Consider the following 23,846-nt stretch of genomic DNA (forward strand, 5'->3'; position numbering starts at 1 on the left):
CATCCATATGTCTATCCAATGACCACTTAAATGCCCTTAAAGTTGGCGAGTCTACTACTGTTGCAGGCAGGGCGTTCCACGCCCCTACTACTCTCTGAGTAAAGAATCTACCTCTCACATCTGTCCTATATCTATCACCCCTCAACTTAAAGCTATGTCCCCTCGTGTTTGCCATCATCATCCGAGGAAAAAGACTCTCACTATCCACCCTATCTAATCCTCTGATTATCTTAAACAAAAACAAGAAATGCTGGAATCACTCAGCAGGTCTGGCAGCATCTGTGGAAAGAGAAGCAGAGTTAACGTTTCGGGTCAGTGACCCTTCTTCCTCTGATTATCTTATATGTCTCTATTAAGTCACCTCTCTTCCTCCTTCTCTCCAACGAAAACAACCTCAAGTCCCTCAGCCTTTCCTCGTAAGACCTTCCCTCCATACCAGGCAACATCCTAGTAAATCTCCTCTGCACCCTTTCCATAGCTTCCACATCCTTCCTATAATGCGGTGACCAGAACTGCACGCAATACTCCAGGTGCGGTCTCACCAGAGTTTTGTACAGCTGCAGCATGACATCGTGGCTCCGAAACTCGATCCCCCTACTAATAAAAGCTAACACACCATATGCCTTCTTAACAGCCCTATTAACCTGGGTAGCAACCTTCAGGGATTTATGCACCTGGACACCAAGATCTCTCTGTTCATCTACACTACCAAGAATCTTCCCATTAGCCCAGTACTCTGCATTCCTGTTACTCCTTCCAAAGTGAATCACCTCGCACTTTTCCACATTAAACTCCATTTGCCATCTCTCAGCCCAGCTCTGCAGCCCATCTATGTCCCTCTGTACCCTACAACATCCTTCGGCACTATCCACAACTCCACCGACCTTAGTGTCATCCGCAAATTTACTAACCCACCCTTCTACACCCTCTTCCAGGTCATTTATAGAAATGACAAACAGCAGTGGCCCCAAAACAGATCCTTGCGGTACACCACTAGTAACTAAACTCCAGGATGAACATTTGGCCATCAACCACCACCCTCTGTCTTCTTTCAGCTAGCCAATTTCTGATCCAAAGCTCTAAATCACCTTCAACCCCATACTTCCGTATTTTCTGCAATAGCCTACCATGGGGAACCTTATCAAACGCCTTACTGAAATCCATATACACCACATCCACTGCTTTACCCTCATCCACCTGTTTGGTCACCTTCTCGAAAAACTCAATAAGGTTTGTGAGGCACGACCTACCCGTCACAAAACCGTGCTGACTATCGCTAATGAACTTATTCTTTTCAAGATGATTATAAATCCTGTCTCTTATAACCTTTTCCAACATTTTACCCACAACCGAAGTAAGGCTCACAGGTCTATAATTACCAGGGCTGTCTCTACTCCCCTTCTTGAACAAGGGGACAACATTTGCTATCCTCCAGTCTTCCGGCACTATTCCTGTCGACAATGATGACATAAAGATCAAGGACAAAAGCTCTGCAATCTCCTCCCTAGCTTCCCAGAGAATCCTAGGATAAATCCCATCTGGCCCAGGGGACTTATCTATTTTCACACTTTCCAAAATTGATAACACCTCCTCCTTGTGAACCTCAATCCCATCTAGCCTAGTAGCCTGAATCTCAGTATTCTCCTTGACAACATTTTCTTTCTCTACTGTAAATACTGACGCAAAATATTCATTTAACACTTCCCCTATCTCCTCTGATTCCACACACAACTTCCCACTACTATCCTTGATTGGCCCTAATCTAACTCTAGTCATTCTTTTATTCCTGATATACCTATAGAAAGCCTTAGGGTTTTCCCTGATCCTATCCGCCAATGACTTCTCGTGTCCTCTCCTTGCTCTTCTTAGCTCTCCCTTTAAATCCTTCCTTGCTAGCTTGTAACTCTCAAGCGCCCTAACTGAGCCTTCACGTCTCATCCTAACATAAGCCGCCTTCTTCCTCTTGACAAGCGCTTCAACTTCTTTAGTAAACCACGGCTCCCTCGCTCGACAACTTCCTCCCTGCCTCACAGGTACATACTTATCAAGGACATGCAGTAGCTGCTCTTTGAATAAGCTCCACATTTCGATTGTTCCCATCCCCTGCAGTTTCCTTGCCCATCCTACGCATCCTAAATCTTGCCTAATCGCATCATAATTTCCTTTCCCCCAGCTATAATTCTTGCCCTGCGGTATATACCTGTCCCTGCCCATCGCTAAGGTAAACCTAACCGAATTGTGATCACCATCACCAAAGTGCTCACCTACATCTAAATCTAACACCTGGCCGGGTTCATTACCCAGTACCAAATCCAATGTGGCATCGCCCCTGGTTGGCCTGTCTACATACTGTGTCAGAAAACCCTCCTGCACACACTGGACAAAAACTGACCCATCTAAAGTACTCGAACTATAGTATTTCCAGTCGATATTTGGAAAGTTAAAGTCCCTCATAACAACTACCCTGTTACTCTTGCCCCTGTCGAGAATCATCTTCGCTATCCTTTCCTCTACATCTCTGGAACTATTCGGAGGTCTATAAAAGACTCCCAACAGGGTGACCTCACCTCTCCTGTTTCTAACCTCGGCCCATACTACCTCAGTAGACGAGTCCTCAAACGTCCTTTCTGTCGCTGTAATACTCTCCTTGATTAACAATGCCACACCCCCCCCTCTTTTACCATCTTTTCTGTTCTTACTGAAACATCTAAATCCCGGAACCTGCAACATCCATTCCTGCCCCTGCTCTACCCATGTCTCCGAAATGGCCACTACATCGAGATCCCAGGTACCAACCCATGCTGCAAGCTCACCCACCTTATTCCGGATGCTCCTGGCGTTGAAGTAGACACACTTTAAACCAGGTTCTTGCTTGCCAGTGCCCTCTTGCGTCCTTGTAACCTTATCCCTGACCTCACTACTCTCAACATCCTGTACACTGGAACTACAATTTAGGTTCCCATCCCCCTGCTGAATTAGTTTAAACCCCCCCGAAGAGCACTAGCAAATCTCCCCCCCAGGATATTGGTACCCTCAGATTTTTTTTAAGGGCTTTCCAGGAGGTGTAGTAATGAATCAGGCTGCTGTAATGGGCTATTTTGTGTTGCACCTTTATTATAACAGACCTCCATCAAACATTGGAAGTTAACCCATCCTTACCTGTGCTATCAGTTTAAAAAGTACTTACCCGAGACAGCTGGTGCCAGTTCCCTAGCAGTGCAGTTAGGTAGATGGACGATGGCTGATGCTGCTTCATAGACAACCATTTCATGTTTATTGCGGAGGCAGCCTTCAATGAAATCAAACAAGGGACTGTCCTGCCTGTTAAATCATAAGATTCCAGTCAGTATCAAAAGATTCAGGGAAATATGGATCCCAGGAAGTGACTAAAGTGTTGTAATCTAACAGAGAGGTCAGATAACATCAACCAAAGAGAGCAAGGCTTGGGCAGGTTATCACACGAGCAAATTGGCAAAGGGCCAATAAGATTAAAGAGGTAAATGCGTGGCTCCAAGATTGGTGTGGGAGAAATGGGTTCGAATTCGTGGGACATCGACACCAGTACTGGGGAAGGAGGGAGCTGTTCCGATGGGATGGGCTCCACCTGAATCATGCTGGGACCACAGTCCTGGCAAATTGCATAACTATGGCTGTAGATAGGGCTTTAAACTAAATAGTGGGGGGGAGAAGAGAGGGTTCAGTTGCATGGAAAATCAGGAAGTTAAAGAAGAAGGTAGGAGTGCAGGTTAGTGGTGAGGCTGATTGTTTGATTGTTACCAGAAAATAAAAGGAAGGGACAGAACGTGTGGATATCATAATGCACCAAGGAATCGTACAAGAGTAGGGAAATTTAATAATAGAACAAATTTAAAGGCTTTGTATCTGAATGCACTAAGCATTTGGAATAGAATAAGTGAGTTAACAGCGCAAATAGACACAAATGGGTATGATTTAGTGGCAATTGCTGAGACGTGATTGCAGGGAAACCAGGTTTGGGAATTGAATGGGGAATGCGGAAAGGGAAATTGAATGGAGTTTAATGCGGAAAAGTGTGAGGTGATTCACTTTGGAAGGAGTAACAGGAATGCAGAGTACTGGGCTAATGGGAAGATTCTTGGTAGTGTAGATGAACAGAGAGATCTTGGTGTCCAGGTACATAAATCCCTGAAAGTTGCTACCCAGGTTAATAGGGCTGTTAAGAAGGCATATGGTGTGTTAGCTTTTATTAGTAGGGGGATCGAGTTTCGGAGCCACGAGGTCATGCTGCAGCTGTACAAAACTCTGGTGAGACCGCACCTGGAGTATTGCGTGCAGTTCTGGTCACCGCATTATAGGAAGGATGTGGAAGCTTTGGAAAGGGTGCAGAGGAGATTTACTAGGATGTTGCCTGGTATGGAGGGAAGGTCTTACGAGGAAAGGCTGAGGGACTTGAGGTTGTTTTCGTTGGAGAGAAGGAGGAGGAGAGGTGACTTAATAGAGACGTATAAGATAATCAGAGGGTTAGATAGGGTGGATAGTGAGAGTCTTTTTCCTCGGATGGTGATGGCAAACACGAGGGGACATAGCTTTAAGTTGAGGGGTGATAGATATAGGACAGATGGCGCAACATCGAGGGCCGAAGGGCCTGTACTGCGCTGTAATGTTCTAATCTGAATATCCAAGGGTATTCAGTATTTCGGAAGTATAGACAGGAAGGAAAAGGAGGTGGTGTAGCTTTGTTAGTGAAGGAAGAGATCAGTGCTGTAGTGAGAAATGATATAGGCATTGGAGATCAAGGTGTAGAATCAGTCTGGGTAGAAATAAGAAAGAGCAAGGGAGAGAAGTCACTGGTGTGAGTAATCTATAGGTCCCTAAACAGTAGTTCCGCAGTGGGGCACAGTATAAACCAGGAAATACTGGGGGCTTGTAAGAAAGGTACTGCAATAATCATGGGTGATTTTAATATGCATATAGACTAGATTAGTCAAATTGGCAAGGGTAGCCTCAAGGGAGAGTTCATTGAATGTATTAGAGATTGTTTTTTGGAGCAATATGTTGTGGAACCAACCAGGGAGCAGGCTCTTCTAGATCTGGTGTAGTGTAATGAGGTGGGATTAATAAATGATCTAATTGTTAAGGATCCTGTAGGGAAAAGTGATCATAGCATGCTAAAATTTCAAATTCAGTTTGAGGGCGAGAAGCTGGAGTCCCACACGAGCGTTCTGGAGTTAAACAAAGGTAATTATATAGGCATGAGGACAGATCTGGCCCTAGTGGACTGCGATGGAAGACTCCAAGGTAGGACAGTTGACGAGCAGTGGCAGATGTTTAAGGAGATATTCAATTTATTCCAACTAAAATATATTACGGAGAGGAAGAAATATTCTAGGAGGGGGAAAAAACATCCATGGCTAAGCAAGGAAGTTAAGGATAACATAAAGACAAAAACTAAGGCATACCATATTGTAAAGGCCAGTGGCAGGCTGGAAAATTGGGAAACTTTTAAAGATCAACAAAGGGTTACTAAAAAAGTAATAAAAAGAGCAAAGGTAAATTATGAAAGAAAACTGGGACAAAATATAGAAGCTTTTGCTATCTGTTTTTATAAGTATATAAAAGGTAAGAGAGTAGCTAAAGTGAATATTGGTCCGTTGGAGGATGAGACTGGGGAGTTAATAGAAGGGAACACAGAAATGGGCGAGACACTAAATCAGTATTTTGCTTCAGTTTTCACGGTGGAGGACACTAGTACCATCCCAATAGTACCAGGTAATGCAGAGGTTATAGAAAGGGAGGAACTTAGAACAATCATCACTAGGGAAAAAGTACTGAGCAAACTATTGGGGTTGAAAGCAGACAAGTCCCCAGGGCCTGACAGCCTACATCCTAGGGTCTTAAAGGAAGTGGCAGTGGAGATAGTGGATCCATTGGTTGTAATATTCCAAAATTCTCCGGATATGGGAAAAGTTCCAGTGGATTGGAAAAAAGCTAATATAACGCCCTTATTCAAAAAGGGAGGCAGAAAGTAGGAAACTATAGACCAGTTAGTTTAACATCTGTCGTTGGGAAATTGTTAGAATCCATTAAGGAAGTAACAACAGGACATTTAGAAAGTCAAAATGCAATCCATCAGAGTTAGCATGATTTTATGAAGGGTAGATCATATTTGACTAATTTGCTAGAGTTCTTCGAAGCTGTAAGAAGCAAAGTGGATAATGGGGATCCTGTAGATGTAGTTTATCTGGACTTCCAGAAGGCATTTGATAAGGTGCCGCACAAAAGGTTAATATACAAGGTAAGTTCACATGGGGTTAGGGCCAATTTATTAGCTTGGATAGAGGATTGGCTAACCAACAGAAAACAGAGAGTCGGGATAAATGGGTCTTTTTCTGGTTGGCAAGATGTAACTAGTGGGATGCCACAGGGTTCGGTCCTCGGGCCCCAACTATTTACAATATATATAAATGACTTGGATGAAGGGAAAGAAGGTACTATAGCCAAATTTGCAGATAACACTAAAATAGGTGGGACAATAAGTTGCAATAAAGAAATAAGAAATCTACAAATGGATATGGATAGATTAGATAAATGGGCCAAAATTTGGCAGATGGATTTTAACGTGGATAAGTGTGAGGTTATCCATTTTGGTCCGAAGAATAGAAAGGCAAATTATCTAAATGGAGAGAAACTTCAGAGTGCTTTGATGCAGAGGGATCTGGGTGTCTTCGTGCATGAATCGCAGAAAACTAGTTTGCAGGTACAACAGGTGATAAGGAAGGCAAATGGAATTTTGCCATTTATTGCTAAAGGAATAGAGTATAAAAGTAGGGAAGTGTTGCTGCAACTGTACAAGACATTGGTAAGACCGCAACTGGAGTATTGTGTACAGCTTTGCTCCCCTTACTTGAGAAAGGATGTAGTTTCATTGGAGGCAGTTCAGAGGAGGTTCACTAGATTGATTCCAGAGATGGGGGGCTTGACTTACGAAGAGAGATTGAGCAGTTTAGGCCTTTACTCTCTGGAGTTTAGAAGAATGAGAGGAGATCTAATTGAGGTATATGAGATGATTAAGGGGATTGACAAAGTAGACATAGAGAGGATGTTTCCTCTTATGGGGCAATCTAGAACGAGAGGTCATAGTTTTAGGATAAGGGGTAGCAGATTTAAAACAGAGATGAGGAGAAATTACTTCTCTCAAAGGGTCATGAATCTATGGAATTCACTACCCCAGAGTGCGGTGGATGCCGGGACATTGGGTAAATTTGAAGAGATAAGACAGATTTTTAACTAGAAATGGGTTGAAGGGTTATGGAGAACGGGCAGGAAAGTGGAGTTGAGGCCAAGGTGAGATCAGCCATAATCATATTGAATGGCGGAGCAGGTTCGAGGGGCTGAATTGCCTACTCCTGCTCCTAGTTCTTATGTTCTTATAACTGTCATCTAAATCCAGAGATGAGATTAGCACCTTGTAATCATTCTCAGTTTACATATACAGTAGTTTGTGGGCAGAGCTTTATTTAGATTTAAGTTGATGGTGAGTGTCACAGCAAGCATTATCAAAAGCACATGATCAAATTGATAATGCACATCTGTTATTGTGACAATATTTTGCAGGTTTATTCAGTAAATAGATTACACTGGAACATATTACAAGATGTTGATACTGTAGCATACTGCCGGCTTTCAAACCCCAAGCTTAACACTATTAAGGGTAATTTTTAGACTTTGCGCTTCCTGTGGAGAGCCTCAGCCACTGGGAGCTCATATCAAAAATCCAGGGGCACGTGCATCATAGTTTCCAATCATTATGGTTGGAAAATCATGTGCAGCAGAAAAATTACCATGTATGTTTCGTTTAAGAACTCAGCTTTAAGTCCTAGCTTTTAGATTCCATGGCTCCCCATCTACATATCTACAAATAGATTGGGTAAACCAAATTAGCAATAATACTGTGGAGGAGGAATTCCTGGAGTGCGTACGTGATGGTTTTTGGACTAATAAGTTGAGGTACCAACTAGAGAACAGGCCATCCTAGACTGGGTATTGTGTAATGAGAAAGGATTAGTTAACAATCTTGTTGTGCGGGGTCCCTTGGGGAAGAGCAACCATAACATGATAGAATTCTTCATTAAGATGGAGAGTGAGTTGATTCCGAGACTAGGGTCCTGAATCTAAATAAAGGAAACTATGAAGATATGAGGCGCGAGTTGGCTATGATAGATTGGGGAACGTTACTTAAAGGGTTGACAGTGGATAGGCAATGGCTGGCATTTAAAGAGCACATGGATGAATTACAATTGTTCATTCCTGTCTGGCACAAAAATAAAACAGGGAGGGTGGCTCAACCGTGGCTTACAAAAGAAATTAAGGATAGTATTAGGTCCAAGGAGGAGAAATATAAAATGGCCAGAACAAGCAGCAAATCTGAGGATTGGGAACAGTTTAGAATTCAGTAAAGGAGGACAAAAGGATTGATTAAGAAGGGGAAAATACAGTATGAGAGTAAGCTCGCAGAGAACATAAAAATTGACTGCAAAAGCTTCTATAGATATGTGAAGAGAAGATTAGTGAAGACAAATGTGGGTCCTTACAGTCAGAAATGGGGGAATTTATAATGGGGAACAAAGAAATGACAGACCAATTAAATACATACTTTGGTTCTGTCTTCACAAAGGAGGATACAAATTACCTCCCAGAAATGTTGAGGAACATAGGGTCTAGTGAGGAGGAACTGTATGAAATCAATATTAATAGGGGAATGGTGTTAGGGAAATTTACGGGATTGAAGGCCGATAAATCCCCAGGGCCTGATAATCTACATCCCAGAGTACTTAAGGAAGTGGCCCTTGAAATAGTAGATGCATTGCTGATCATTTTCCAAAATTCTACAGACTCTGGAACAGTTCCAATGGATTGGAGGGTAGCTAACGTAACCCCACTATTTAAAAAAAGGAGGTAGAGAGAAAATAGGGAATTATAGACTGGTTAACCTGACATCAGTAGTGGGGAAAATGCTAGAGTCCATTATAAAAGATGTAATAGCAGAGCACTTGGAAAACAGTGACAGGATCGGACAAAGTCAACATGGATTTACGAAAGGGAAATCATGCTTGAGAAATCTCCTGGAATTTTTGAGGATGTAACTAGTAGAATAGATAAGGGAGAATCAGTGGATGTGGTGTATTTGGACTTTCAGAAGGCTTTCGATAAGGTCCCACATAAGAGATTAGCATGCATAATTAAAGCACATGGGATTGGGGGTGAGGTACTGACATGGATAGAGAACTGGTTGGCAGACTGGAAACAAAGAGTAGGAATAAACGACTCTTTTTCCGAGTGGCAGGCAGTGACTAGTGGGGTACCGCAGGAATCAGTGCTAGGACCCCAGCTATTCACAATATATATTAATGACATAGATGAGGGAATTAAATGTAATATATCCAAGTTTGCAGATGACACAAAGCTGGATTGGAGTGTGAGGTGTGAGGAGGATGCAGAGAAGCTCCAGTGTGATTTGGACTGGTTGAATGAGTGGGCAAATACATGGCAGATGCAGTATAATGTGGATAAATGTGAAGTTACCCACTTTGGTGGCAAAAACAGAAAGGCAGATTATCGAACGGTGATAGTTTGGGAAAGGGGGAGGTGCAGCGAGACCTGGGTATCCTTGTGCACCAGTCGCTGAAAGTAAGCATGCAGGTGCAGCAGGTAGTTAAGGCGGCAAATGGTATGTTGGCCTTCATAGCGAGAGGATTCGAGTACAGGAGCAAGGATGTCTTGCTGCAATTATACAAGGCCTTGGTGAGACAATATCTGGAGTAGTGTGTGCAGTTTTGGTCTCCTTATCTGAGGAAGGATGTTCTTCTATGGAGGGAGTGCAGTGAAGATTCACCAGACCGATTCCTGGGATGGCAGGACTGACGTATGAAGAGAGATTGGATCGATTAGGCTTGTCTTCGCTAGAGTTTAGAAGAATGAGAGGGGATCTCATAGAAACCTACAAAATTCTAAAAGGACTGGACAGACTAAATGCAGGAAGGATGTTCCCGACGGCAGGGGAGTCCATGACCAGGGGTCACAGTCTGAGGATAAGGGGCAAGCCATTTAGGACTGAAATGAGGAGGGATTTCTTCACCCAGAGAGTGGTGAACCTGTGGAATGCTCTACCACGGAAAGCAGTTGAGCCAAATCATTAAATATATTCAAGAAAGAGTTATAGTTCTTAGGGCTAAAGGGATCAAGGGATACGGGGAGAAAGCGGGAACAGGGCACTGAGTTTGGATGATCAGCCATGATCGTATTGAACGGCGGTGCAGGCTCGAAGGGCCGAATGGCCTACTCCTGCTCCTATTTTTCTATGTTTCTAGCTCCTATAATTTCTCATGAGATACCACTAAAAAGGTAATTTCTCCTGATGCATCATGGGCAGTTTTCTAATCTCAACCCTACCATCAAGAAAAAAATGGTACTAGGGTGAGACAAACCCCTTTCTATAATGAAATGGAATTTAAAAATTAAATGGAAAAGAATCACTCTTTCTTCAAATGCAACAGTTTCGCAGCAGTCACTGGGCAGCATCCAAGAGCAGAGGCAAGGGAGAAAATGAACAAAAACAATGTTTTCTATTAGAATCATTCAAAGTCAAAGAAAAAAGGGGCTGAAATTATTGTCCTCACTAACTTTAGTATAAACACTTCATCATATTCTTGTGAAATAGTACACATGAATAAGTGATGGCAAGAATTTTGTTCCCAAAGTTTCTCGAGATCCCTGTACTCTTACACAGACATGAAAACAGGACTACAATCTGCTTGGATGCTTACATTTGACCCAACTCTGACCATATAACTTAGTATTTTAGATATACAATAATTTGAGCGATTGTTGGATTCCCACCCCAAATGGTCAATTTAACTTGTTAGACAACATAGTTGGGATGTGAAGTAGAAAGAAATATAAAAAAAAGTAAGTAACTTACCCCCCCTCTGCCTCCTCTAAGAGTTTACTTGCAATCCGGATCAGCATGCAATATGCAAATGGGGATTTCAGACCACACTTTGTGAATTTATTTACCATCTTCGTAACAGCTAAGCGATCAGTCTTCCGAATGTGATACAAGAGGCCTAAAGCGTGGTACTATAATAGAACACAGCAGCAAGGATAACAGAAAACCATTAGCAAGCAATGCATCGATAATGAAAACATCAACACCCTCAGCAAATCAGCAAATATTCTCCCCCAGCTACTCCCCAATTTTATTCCCATTTCCTTAGCAAGCCGCAATTCCTTGCTGCCCTAGAGTTCCACAGGCTTTAAAAGCCTACCGACTGTAGGAGCAAGGGAAGACTGAATGGGGAAGGGCTTTCATGGCTTGTTCTCCTGCAAAAGAATGAGCTAGAAGATGAATTAGTGCAATGAACCTTAATTTCAAGGTGGGAAGATGTGTAAAACACAATGGGGTTCAAGAGAAAAATGTGCAAGAGCAATGGCAATAGTACTATCAATAAAAGAGCCAAGAATATTTGATGGACGTCAGGTCTATTATTCACTCTACTAAAAGGATTCTATGGAATAGTCACTTGGTCCTAAATATTACATGGCGGGGTATCGATATCTTTGTTGTCATCTATCAGCATTACCTTGTTATACTTTTAACAAATTCTAGCTACAGCCAGTATTTTGTTTCAAGTAACCCGAATGTGACATCATTACATTCCACTTCAGTGACATGAGTGGCAATTGCAGGCTGCGGACAGCAGTCAAGACTCCAGTTAAACGGCACCTTGTATTCCTCTGGAATAGGGCTTGAAACCACAAATCTGAGCACATACTTTAAGCCAGTACTGACCGAGTGCCACATTGTTGGAGGCATCCACTTTTGCCGATGTTAAATCAAGGTCCCATTTGTCATCCAGATGGATGTCAAAGATCTTCCAGTGTCATCACCAACATTCTTGCCATAGCCAACTTGACCAAAACCAGATTAACTGGTCATTCATTTCATTTACAGATTGTGGGACCTTGCTATCTGCAAACTGATTGTGTCATTTGCCTACACAATAGTGACTGCACTTCAAAAAATAAATGATCGATGTGAACCATTTTGGGATACCCTGAAAACATGATATGCAGCTACACAATCACACACCTTCTCTTTTGTTCTTCTTTCCCCACGCGCCCCCCCCACCACTTTCGCTTGCTCAAAGCCTATTACATTTCTAACCTATGTCAGATCTGATGAAAGGTCACAGACCTGAAACATTAACTCTGCTTCTTTCTCTACAGATGCTGTCTGACCTGCTGAATATTTCCAGCACTTTGTTTTCTGAAATGGCCGAGCAAGCCATTCAGCTGTGAAGGGCAATTAGGGACCTGCAACAAATGCTAGCCTCACCAGCGATGCCCACATCCCATGAAGTAGTAAAAATAAATGAAGAAGCTCATCCATCTTGACATATGATCCAACTCTCTGGTTAGAAATGATGTCCTGCTGCTTTTCATCCCTGCAGCCTCACGTGAGTTGAATTCGACTAAGTTCAAGCTTTCCAATTGCAACCTCATGTTTTCCGAAGACCTCAAACCTGTCAACTTTGTACCTCCCTCAGCTTTCCTACAAACTACAGGTATCTAAAGCCCAAGCTTCTGGCCCCTCATAAGTGTCTCATTTGAAAATAAAATAGCCTGTTCTAATTTTGAACTCATTCCATGTTGCTAAACTGTGGAACTTTTTCATTTCATTCAACTTACCTGCACCATGATATTATCACTGGAGGCAGCCTCTTGAGCCTCATTTACCCAGCGTTTCACCACATCGTAGCTCGTAGATACAAGGTGCTAAAGCATTTTTAAAAAAAAATCCACAAGGAACAAATAAATGCCCGTGCATACCAAAGAATAATTTTCAAAATGGTGTTTATCTCTAGCTAATAAGAACACTTTCTTTAGTAAACAGCAAACAGAATTTTAGTAGAGAAGAGGAGACAGATTGGGAATACTGGAACTAAGAATGGAAATGCTGCAATATAACTGTCATCTATGAACACTGATTTCTGCCCCAGCAAACAGAAAGACTGCTTGCAGCTGAATCCCTCACACAGACAATACACTTCACTGTGGTTCTAAATCAAAAGTTGAAAATGAACAGTTAACCAATCTTTCTCTTTCAGATGTTGGCCAAGTTGCAATGCATTTCCAAGCATTGTTGATCTGTCACCCAAGTTTATTAAAAAACTTACTTTAAATTTACTAAAATTAAATCTACAATTTTCAGTAGAATAATTCCCCCAACTAAACTATCAGGTACCAATAAAGCTGCTCTGCTTCTAATCCTGAACCTTTTGCCCACCAAATCCCAAATAGAGCACTTATTTGGAGACAATATAGCTGTATAGTTAGTATGTTAGTGCATTGTTGAATTGCTCCAAAAAAGGACATACGTTTGTCCTGATCTCAACCCTGCTTTGGGGAAATGGAGAACCAAGACCCATGCTCTCCCTTAGGAAAAAGAAGTTTCAAGCCAGATTCTGAAGATCAAGAAGATTCTGCATCTTGTAGCAGAAAAATAAAAGCAACTTTGACATAGGCCTGGTTGGAGGTTACCTATTCACCTTATTTGGGGAATAGTGTAAAAGACCCAAGGAGTAGGAAGAAGACAGGGAAAAAAACACAATGATTAAAAAATGCCTTTTCACCTCTATGATCTAAACTCAAGTTCCATTGAGATAATGGAATGAAAGTTCCTCGCTGTGCTGGCTCTTATATGAAAGGAGCCTAGAAAACTCAATTAAGATCCTATTATGCATGGGCTCATAGTTTAAAATTGGCCCTGTTCTAGCACAGACAGGAAATATCATTCAGAGTGATGACAAAACAGCTGATGGGGGAATGGAAAATGTTAGACAATGGTAGTAGCATTGAGGCACATTGGTGCGGTTGAGAAGCGGGAACTTTACCAAGCTGTAATAGACCTGGAAATGCTCAATGCTAACATTGGGCACCTGAAATGAGTAAACTACAAATATCGCACCCCAATTTCCAAAAATCAAGCTGATCTCCTGTGATGTGGTTCATGGATCTGAAGCATGGTTTTGATGTGTAGTTAATAGGTCTGTTTTCAACCTAATAAAGTTCTTTAGGACCACCACTGAGTTTTTTTTAAAATTGAGAAATGGCCTAACCAAGCATACAGTCAATTAAATGCTAATTGCCAGGTGGAGTTTCTGAAAGCTATCACCTGTTTGTAAATTCCTGGTTTCTGTACTGAGGAGAGCCTAGATTATCAAAGTAAAAATGTCTTTAATATTCTTTTATCCATATGAAGAAATTATACAAGTTGAAGCATGTTTGTTTAGAGTTTCTTTAAAGCGAGTCATTTTTGGAAAAAGAAAGGCAAGTTTCAAATGCACCAGGGAGGTAATAAAATAATAGTATTATAGTGAATGGTTTTGCTTTCAGGTAATACATTTTAACTGTAATAGTAATAAATTTATAACTATTTCTATCTCACAAAAAGATCTAAAAGGTCTGATTTTCTTGAAAAGGAATGAAAAATGATTCTTTCAGACACCCTTACCACAGAGGAGACCAAGGCAGAGCTGGATACACTGGCCACTTTATCCACAATAGCCTGCTTCATATAACGTTCGATCCCCTGCAGCATTGTCATCTACCAATGAAATGACAGTAAGACACTTAATCTCAAACATGTATACTACTGGTTCCAGCATTCCCTGGCCTCAGGAGCCATCCATGCTGCATTAAACTTCTGTAAATGGTGCTGCAGAGCTGTGATTTGGCTCAGTTGGTAGCATTCTCACTTGAGTTGGCTGTGGGTTCAATCTCTGCTCCAGACATGAGCTGGATTCAACACATGCCAGGGAAGGAACTTGGGACCTTCTTTATCTGTATGGCTCAGTGGTACCTTTACCCACTGGGGGTAATCAATTTAAAATACAAAACTATTTCATGAACATACAAAGGAAGATAGGAAAAAAAGCTAGTCCATCAAAACTGTCCCATCAAAACAAGGTGCAACCTGTATGCCCCCCACTCTTCCAACAACTTACATTTATATAGCACCTTTAATATAGAGTAAAACTTCCCAAGACGCTTAACAGAAGCATTACCGAATAAAATTTGACACCGAGCCACGTATAAAGATCATAGGATAGATGACCAAAAGCTTGGCCAACGTCTTAAAGGAGATAAAAGAGATGGAGAGGTTTAGAGATAGAATGCCAGAGCTAAGTGCCAAGGCAGCTGAAGGCAATGGTGAAGCAGTTAAAACCAAGGATAGGTAAAAGGCCAGAATTGAAGGAGCACAGATATCTTGGAGGATTGTAGGAGGTTACAGAGATAAGGAGGGGCGAGGCCAAAGAGGGATTTGAAAACAGGGACGAGAATTTTGCACTTGAGGCTCCAACCAGGTAATCTCTTACCAAAAACATAAGCCTACTTAGGAAAATGAAGTCTGAGAAATTCCAAAGACAATCAAGCAAACAGTAGGGGACTGCAGTGACTGATATCACTAGTCTCAGTTAACTTACCTACCATATATAACTTGAGATATCTTCTATATGCAGGCACCCATTTAGCTCCCTTTTGAACGGAATTCAAATTTGGAGTTGGCGACATTGCTTTAATTCCACCCACACACCACATTGTACCACGTATATTGATATGTTCAGAAGCAGATAAATTAAGTTTTGAAGCTCCTGTTCTGAGTCACTTCCACTAGCCCTGGCTTCAAGTTCTCTGCCTGCATTTTGATCTAAAATGGTAGTCAAAACTTCTAAGTAAACTTCCCAAATTTACAATAAGTAGTTGCATAACCTGATCTTTTTCCAGAGTGTATACTTACATCTGTAATGCGGCAGAGTGCCCTTACAGCCGGACCTCTGTATACATCATCCTTCCCGGTCATGTCCTTGGTCAAACTGGAACAAATTAGCAAACAGAAAACAACTTTAATTCACTGGAGAATCTTCTTTAAAGACATCTGGTTGGTGGGAAAATAATTTTTTAAAAATAGTATGAAGTGCTATTATAGTGTCTTAATATTTCTTGGTTTTCTAACACTATGGACTTAGCTTTGGGAAAGCACTGCAGTACGTTGAACTGTAACCTGTTTCTGTCAATCCTAAATCATGATTATCTTTACCCCTAAGACTGCACTGACTATACTACAATCTTGCGCTAATTTTAGAAAGGTTTAAACTCAGAGTTATGAGAAACAGAAACTTTATATACCGAGTATACCATTCCCACCATTGATGCAAATTTTACACCACAGTATTTTAAACGTTTGTAAGGAAGCACAAAGAAAAGGAGGAAACGAGGCAACAACTGAATTATACATAAAAAATAAAAATGATAATACCAATGACCCAATAACCATCTGAGTTCTTATTGCACTTCTCCAAAGGCATCAAAGTAGCAGCCAGACTCTGAAGATAATCACCCCAAAAGAAAGAGTAATACTGCAGTTCCCAGAAACTGTAACACATACTCCCAAAGGGCATCCAGTAGGCCTTTTAAAATCACTGGACTTGGGTGTAAAACAATTGCTTGCAACTTTTTTGGCTGTATAATCCAGACTAATCTTGTTTGGTTGAGAAATTACTCTAAGGACTTGGCTACTCTCCCAAACATCAGAACCTAAAACAAGCAGAATTGCTCCAACACCTGTTTCCACCCAGATGGAATATATTTACGTGCTACAGAAGATGATTAACTAGCCCATCATAAAATGCAATGTGATCTCTGTTACAACCGACCACTCCAGTCAAAGCCCCCAGTCATAATATACAATTCTGATTGTGGTGGGAGAAACGCACTGTTAATTCAATCCCATTGCTCCACAGATCGCCTAACATATCATTTAAAACTTTCCAAATTAAAGACCCAGCCAAATTGTACCATCTATTAACCCCCAAATGAGGCTAACCAAACCAGGTGTCTTTAAATAAACAAATGAACTCTTTAACTAGAAGAACTAAATTCTTAAACACTATAAAGATATAAACAACATTTAAAATAGAAGAAATTAAGAGTCCTTGCAAATTTATTGTCTAAGGTTGCTTGAAGTCCTCGCAGTCGTCCGATGCGGGGAAAAAAGGTTCTTCCACAATAGAACAGTCCATAGTCCAACTTCAGCAATAGGTGATGCTTTCCTTCTCCAGCGAATTTCAACAATTAACGACTTGCAAACACTTGCAACAGAATCAATCTGACTTTAGAATTTTTGAAGGATAAAAGATTATCGCAGTCTCCAAATGGCTGTTTCTGCGGCAACGAAAATGCACCTATAACTCCTGAGGCTTGCTGGTTCTTAAAGCAATACTGATCCTTTGTAAGCCTTAAAGGCAAACCGCATATTCCCGGAAAAAAAACTACAGGACCGTGACATCTCCACCAAGAGTCCTAATATGCAATGCATATGAAGTAAACTATCACTGCTGCCAATTATAAAGCGATTATTTTAATTCTTAAACCATGGCAGATGAAATGTAATTACTAAGGCTAATTGTACTTTTGCACTCTTACCTGCTTGTGACTATTATTACATCTTCTGAAATGTTAGCCATCTCTTTAATTGTTAAGTAACACATTCTTCTAAGAGTTTGCTGTAAATGGATAAAAGGATTTTTTTTTTTTTAAAAAGTGCAGTCTCAGAAAATAATGAACCACAAATCAACTAAAATTGTAACAAAGAGGAAAGATGCTATTTCCTGAAACATTAGATAAGTTATTGAAGAATGCCTATTCATATTAAAAAGCATAAAGTCTTAAAAAAACAGTAATTAACATAAGAAACAGAAATAGGAGTAGGCCATAAAGCCCCTTGAACCTGCTGCACCATTCAATAAGATCATGGCGATACTTCTACATCAACTTCACTTTCCCATCGATCTCAGTCTTGGATATACTCATCAACTGAGCCTCTACAGCCCTCTGGGGTAGAGAATTCCAAAAATTCACAACTGAGTGAAGACATTTCTCATCTCAGTTCTAAATGGCTGGCCCCCTTATCCTCAGACTATGACCCTTAGTTCTAGAATCTTCAGCCAAGGGGAACAGCCTCTCAGCATTTACCCTTTCAAGTCGCATAAGAATTTTATATGTTTCAATGGAATCACCTCTTATTCTTCTAAACTCCAGAGAATATTGGCCCATCTACTTAAAATCATCTCGTGGGACAGCCCTCTCATCCCAGGAATCAATCTATTTAAACTTTGCTGCATCCCCTCTAAGGCAATTATAGCCTTCCTTAGGTCACAGGACCAAAAATGTACATAGTACTCCAGGTGTGGTCTCATTACTCTTATATTCCAACCCCCTTGCAATAAAGACAATCATACTATCTGCCTTCCCAGCTGCTTGCTGTACCTGCATGTTAATTTTGTGATTCTTGTAGATGTTCACCTAAATCCCTCTCAATACCAACATTTACTAGTCTCCCATCTTTTAAAAAATACTCTACCTTTCCATTCTTCCTATGAAAGTGGATAATTCCACATTTCCTCACTTTATAGTCCATCTGCCACCTCCTTGCTCACTTAACCAGTCTACATCCCTTTGCTGTCTCTTTATTGCGTCCTCAAAGCTTACTTTCCCACCTAGCTTTGTAATGTTAGCAAACGTGGATATATTACACTTGGTCCCTTCATCAAAGTCATTGATATAGATTGTAAATAGCTAAGGCTTTAACACTGATCCTTATGGCACTTCACTAGTTACACCCTGCCATCTTGAAAATGGTCCAGCTATTTCTACACTCTGGGCTGGATTTTACCTTAGGTGGACGGGAATTCCACCGACGTAAAAGTCCGTGGTGAACATGCTTCCACCTAGCCTGGGGATCCGTCCCGCATTTTACGGGTCCCCGGGCTTTAATTGTTCCGAGGTGGGACTGCCACCCACTTGAGGGAGGATGTCCCGCCTCAGTGAGCTGCCAGCCAATCAGTCTTAGTCCCAGCAGCACCACCTGCAGCGGTGGCCACTGCTGGGACTGCAGCCCAGCCAATGACATGGAGCCAGGAGTGCAGGTAAGTTAGGCATGCCTCACCAGGGGGATTGATCATGCCCTGGGTGAGGCTAGGGTGGTCGTTTAGGGAAAGGAGGGGCATCTTGGGTCCCGGGGGTGGGTTGGGAGGCAGGGGCGGCCCTCAATCGGACACCTTGTGCCCGACTGCCATAGCACCCCACACCCCCGGCGCGTGGAAAGGCCGGCAGCTATCACTGGGTGGCCTTTCACGTTCCCATCATGCCCGCTTGCCACGGGTAAAATACCCATGGAGGCGGGCGAGGGCCCTTAAGTTGCCCGCACCCCCGCTGCCCGACCGCTGTAAAGTTGGCGGGAAGGTCTCCTGGAGCTTCCTGCTCAATTTTACTTCGCCCCATACCACCATCCGACCCGCTAGGGCAGCGTAAAATTCAGCCCTCTGTTTTCTTTCCGTTAGCAATTCTCAATCCATGCTTATATTACACCAATCCCATGAGCCTTAGACAATTGGTATAGTGCAACTGGGAATAACACAACGAGAAAATAAGCAAAAACCTTAATTTAAGATAATAACATTCTTTACACACTTAGAAAATTGATTTGAAAGCAATATCCATTAATTCTAATCAATTTGAAGAGTCATATCCAACTCGAAATGTAAACTCTTTCTCTTTCCACAGATGCTGCCAGACCTGCTGAGTATTTGTAGCACTTTGTTTTTACTTCTAATTACTAATTTCTTTAAACCAAAATCTGGAAAGCAAACCACGCACACTTAGAGCATGCCATCATCTACCCAAAACTATAATACAGGAAGTGGAAGGAGTTGCTGAGATGTATTTCTTCAAAACAAAACAACAGATGGTTCAAAAATGCTATGCAGTGAAACAGAATCCAGAAAAGTAAATTAAACATACAAATTGAAAGAGGGCCGTGTAAGAATTTTAAAGCATCGTAAATTACTTTGACAACACAAATCAAAACATTCTAAGAACTTTCTTCATAGTTGTATTCGGCAGATATTGTACTCACATCATTGCACTGAAAGAGCTTAGTCATCGCAAAGAAGGCTTCAGTGGCTTCTGTTGTTCCAAAATGTTCTCCCTTAAAGAGAAGAGAAAAATAAAAGTAGGATCTCTGCCTGCTAACTCATAGGCATCTAAAGCAAGTGTGCTGACAAATGGTCCATCAGCTGGGCCTTTTGAAAACTGCAGCTGTATTTTCATTGTGTAAGTTACAAAATAAGATTTGTCATATACATAAAAATCATCCGGTTATGTTCCCCAACTCGCTTTACTTCACCTCTTACCTCTATGTCCTGGCCAATATTTATTCCTCAACCAACATCACAAATGGAATATGTGGTCATTATTTAATTGCTATCTTTGGAAGCTTGCTGTGATAAATTGGCTGTCCCATTTTGCTGCATTTACAAGAATGACTAAACTTCAAAGGTACTTAATTGACTATGAAGTGTGTTAGGATGTCCTGAGGTTGTATGCATATACGTATGTTATTTACCTTTCTTTCTTCGCATCTACCAATTGTGAATACTGTGGTTAAGAATTTACGAGATCAGGGATCCCTGCCCGCAGTGTTATTGTGAACTGGGAGTGAGGGGACAAATTAACAGAATTAGGAAGAGGGATTAACAAACAGAACAGCAAAAGTACCAACAAGTACCAATATATATACCCCCACAACAGCCGCAATTTCTCTGCAAATAATGAAGGAAAGTCCTGCAATTTTTGGCACTCTCGTGATCAATTTTCAAGTAGCACGAGCCAATAACAAATGTAAGACTCTATGTTTTGAATACAAGGCTCTCTGCAACTGCAGTCTGCTAGTTTTCATGAGGAGGTAGGACAGCAGCTTTCCAGCTCCAATTTACAACTGAAAAATGTGACAATATTTGCCTAAGATATGACTTGACAATAGAGCGTATCTCCAAGATAGATTTTACGCTCCATAGCGTATAGGTAACTGGATTCCAGGCATCAGAGCTGTGGGGAAAAGAGAGAGAGAAAAAAAAGACACTCACTGGAGAAATTTATTAATCCCAGTGTGGAACTATAATCAGCTTCATGAAGAGACCCTAGTCAGTCCAAGCTCGTGACAGGAATTACTCTGGTGAACTTGACCTTGAAAGTCTTAATGGCACCAAAGTTTTGCACCAATATGGATGTGCTGCAGAAGAACATTGGGTGTTGTAGTTCAACAATCTAGTCATTTTTTTTAAGCAAAGTCCAACACAGATACTGAGCTGGCCAGGCAGAACCATTTCATTGCAAGTGAGTGCACCATTATAGAGGACACCAATTTCTGATAAGGAAGAACAAAATTTTGGTTAGCAATGGGTCAAATTGATTTTTTTTGCGTATTGGAAGGAGGAAGTTGGAATAAACCTGATTTTCTTGTTCAAGTTTATTTATGCAAATGCATATTTGTAAACTAAAATAATTCCAGCACAGCTTGCTCCTGACACTGAAATGATCATTTTCAAAAAAATGATCAAAATGGAGGGGGTATAATAAGATATATCCAAGAATGAAACTGTTTTAAATATATATAATTTTACATTGGACAAATTCAAATCTTCTGTCTGTAATGAATCATTAGCCCACTAATGATCTATGAAATTTAATAAGTAATGGCCCATTATCAAAATGTAATTGCCAATCAATATAAGGAAGGGAGAGATGTCCAAGCTAGTTGCAAATCAATCTACTGCCCCAACACTAAACACACAAATCAAGCTACCCAACAGTAAGAGACCACTGCATCTTTTATGGGAAACTTAGATAAATATTTGAAGCAGAGGAAAATCCAGGAATGGGCAGGACAATGGGATTAGGTTTGGATTGCTCCAGCAAACAGACAGCACAGACATAACAGGCTGACTGATCTTGTTTGGTACTGTAAACTTTTTATAGTTCCATGTTATAATAGTTGTTTCTCAGCATATAAGGACGATATTATTTGATGAAACTTGTAACAAGGTAAAGAAAGGGAAAAAATACTGTAATAATCCTTTCAGCAATGCTGTCTTTGAGAGGTATATAGAAAACACATAACCAGAGATATATTATACACAAGAGTCAGCATGGGTTTACGAAAGGGAAATCATTCTTAACAAATCTACTGGAGTTTTTTGAGGATGTAACTAGTAGAATAGATAAGGGAGAACCAGTGGATGTGATGTATTTGGAATTTCAGAAGGCTTTCGATAAGCTTGTGTAAAATTAAAGCATATAGGATTGGGGGTAATATACTGGCATGGATTGAGAACTGGTTGACACAGGAAACAGAAAGTAGGAATAAACAGGTCTTTTTCCAAGTGGCAGACAGTGACTAGTGGGGTACCGCAGGGATCAGTGCTTGGGCCCCAGCTATTTACAATATATATTAATGACTTGGGTGAGGGAACTAAATGTAACATTTCCAATTTTGCAGAGGACACAGAGATTGGGGGTGGGGGGGGGGGGAAGATTGTGAGCTGTGAGGAGGATGCAAAGAGGCTCCAATGTGATTTGGACAAGTTGGGTGAGTGGGCAAATGTATAGCAGATGCAGTATAACGTGGATAAATGTGAGGTTATCCACTTTGGTTGTAAAAACAGAAAGGCAGATTATCTGAATGGTGATAGATTGGGAAAGGGGGAGGTGCAACAAGACCTGGGTGTCCTTGTACCTCAGTTGTTGAAAGCAAGCACTCAGGCGCAGCAAGCAATTAGGAAGGCAAATGGTATGTGGGCCTTCATTGCAAGAGGATTTGAGTACAGGAGCAAGGATGTCTTACTGCAGTTATACAGGGCCTTGGTGAAACCACATCTGGAGTATTGTGTGCAGTTTTGGTCTCCTTATCTGAGGAAGGATGTTCTTGCCACGGAGGGAGTGCAAAGAAGATTTACTAGGCTGATTCCTGGGATGGCAGGATTGACCTATGAGGAAAGAGTGGGTCAACTAGGCCTATATTCACTAGAGTTTAGAAGAATGAGAGGGGATCTCAGATACCTATAAAATTCCAACAGGACTAGACAGGCTAGATGCAGGGAGGATATTCCCGATGGCTGGTGAGTCCAGAACCAGGGGTCACAGTCTCAGGATACGGGGTATGCCATTTAGAACTGAGGTGAGGAGAAATTTCCTCACTCAGAGGGTGGTGAACCTGTGGAATACTCTACTGCGGAAGGTAGTGGAGGCCAAGTCATTAAATATATTCCAGAAGGAGACAGATATATTTCTTAATGCCAAAAAGATCAGGGATATAGGGAGAAAACGGGAACAGGGTACTGAATTAGACGATCAGCCATGATCTTTTTTGAATGGCAGAGCAGGTCCGAAGGGCTGAATGGCCCACTCTGCTCCTATTTTCGATGTTTCTGCTAACAGAATAACTTCAAGCAATTGAAATATTAAGGTATCAGAAAGCGTTATATTAAGTGATAATTTTCCACTTGTGGTAGTAGCAAAGTTCCAGTAGTCTCTGTCCATTTTCATTTATCTTTCCCAAGCCATGATGTCTGAGGCAGGAGGGCCATACTTCATAATCCGTGCCCACTCTTTCGTTGAAATCCTCCAGTACGTAAAGACATTCTGACTTAGGGATTTTGCTGATGGCAGTGTCAAGCTCCCTGAAGAACTAGTCTTTCACCTCTGTAAAGGAGCACAGCAATGGAGCAGATACTCATGAGGTTAACCGGCCCTGTTTGAGTAGAGAGGGGATTAGAGAGAAAATGCTCTCAACCAGTGTTCTGATGAAATGTCACAGACCTGAAATGTTAACTCTGCTTCTCTCTCCACAGATGCTGCCAGACCTGCTGAGTATTTCCAGCAATTCCTGTTTTTAGTTCTCAACCATTTGT

The 23,846-nt window shown here is 41.4% G+C and overlaps 1 protein-coding gene across 1 annotated transcript in view; it reads right to left on the bottom strand.

Moving 5' to 3' along the window:
• copg2 (COPI coat complex subunit gamma 2) overlaps positions 1 to 23,846 on the bottom strand; it is a 77,932-nt gene that overhangs the window by 40,930 nt on the left and 13,156 nt on the right. The window contains exons 4-10 of the mRNA XM_068059441.1: positions 20,015 to 20,086; positions 17,524 to 17,603; positions 15,839 to 15,914; positions 14,552 to 14,644; positions 12,727 to 12,813; positions 10,958 to 11,115; positions 3,188 to 3,321 (exon numbers count right to left, since the gene is read on the bottom strand). Coding sequence (XP_067915542.1) covers positions 3,188 to 3,321; positions 10,958 to 11,115; positions 12,727 to 12,813; positions 14,552 to 14,644; positions 15,839 to 15,914; positions 17,524 to 17,603; positions 20,015 to 20,086 — 700 coding nt within the window. The remainder of the gene's footprint in view (positions 1 to 3,187; positions 3,322 to 10,957; positions 11,116 to 12,726; positions 12,814 to 14,551; positions 14,645 to 15,838; positions 15,915 to 17,523; positions 17,604 to 20,014; positions 20,087 to 23,846) is intronic.

The sequence above is a fragment of the Heterodontus francisci genome, chromosome 27 (assembly GCF_036365525.1).
Source record: "Heterodontus francisci isolate sHetFra1 chromosome 27, sHetFra1.hap1, whole genome shotgun sequence".
Classification (NCBI taxonomy): domain Eukaryota; kingdom Metazoa; phylum Chordata; class Chondrichthyes; order Heterodontiformes; family Heterodontidae; genus Heterodontus; species Heterodontus francisci.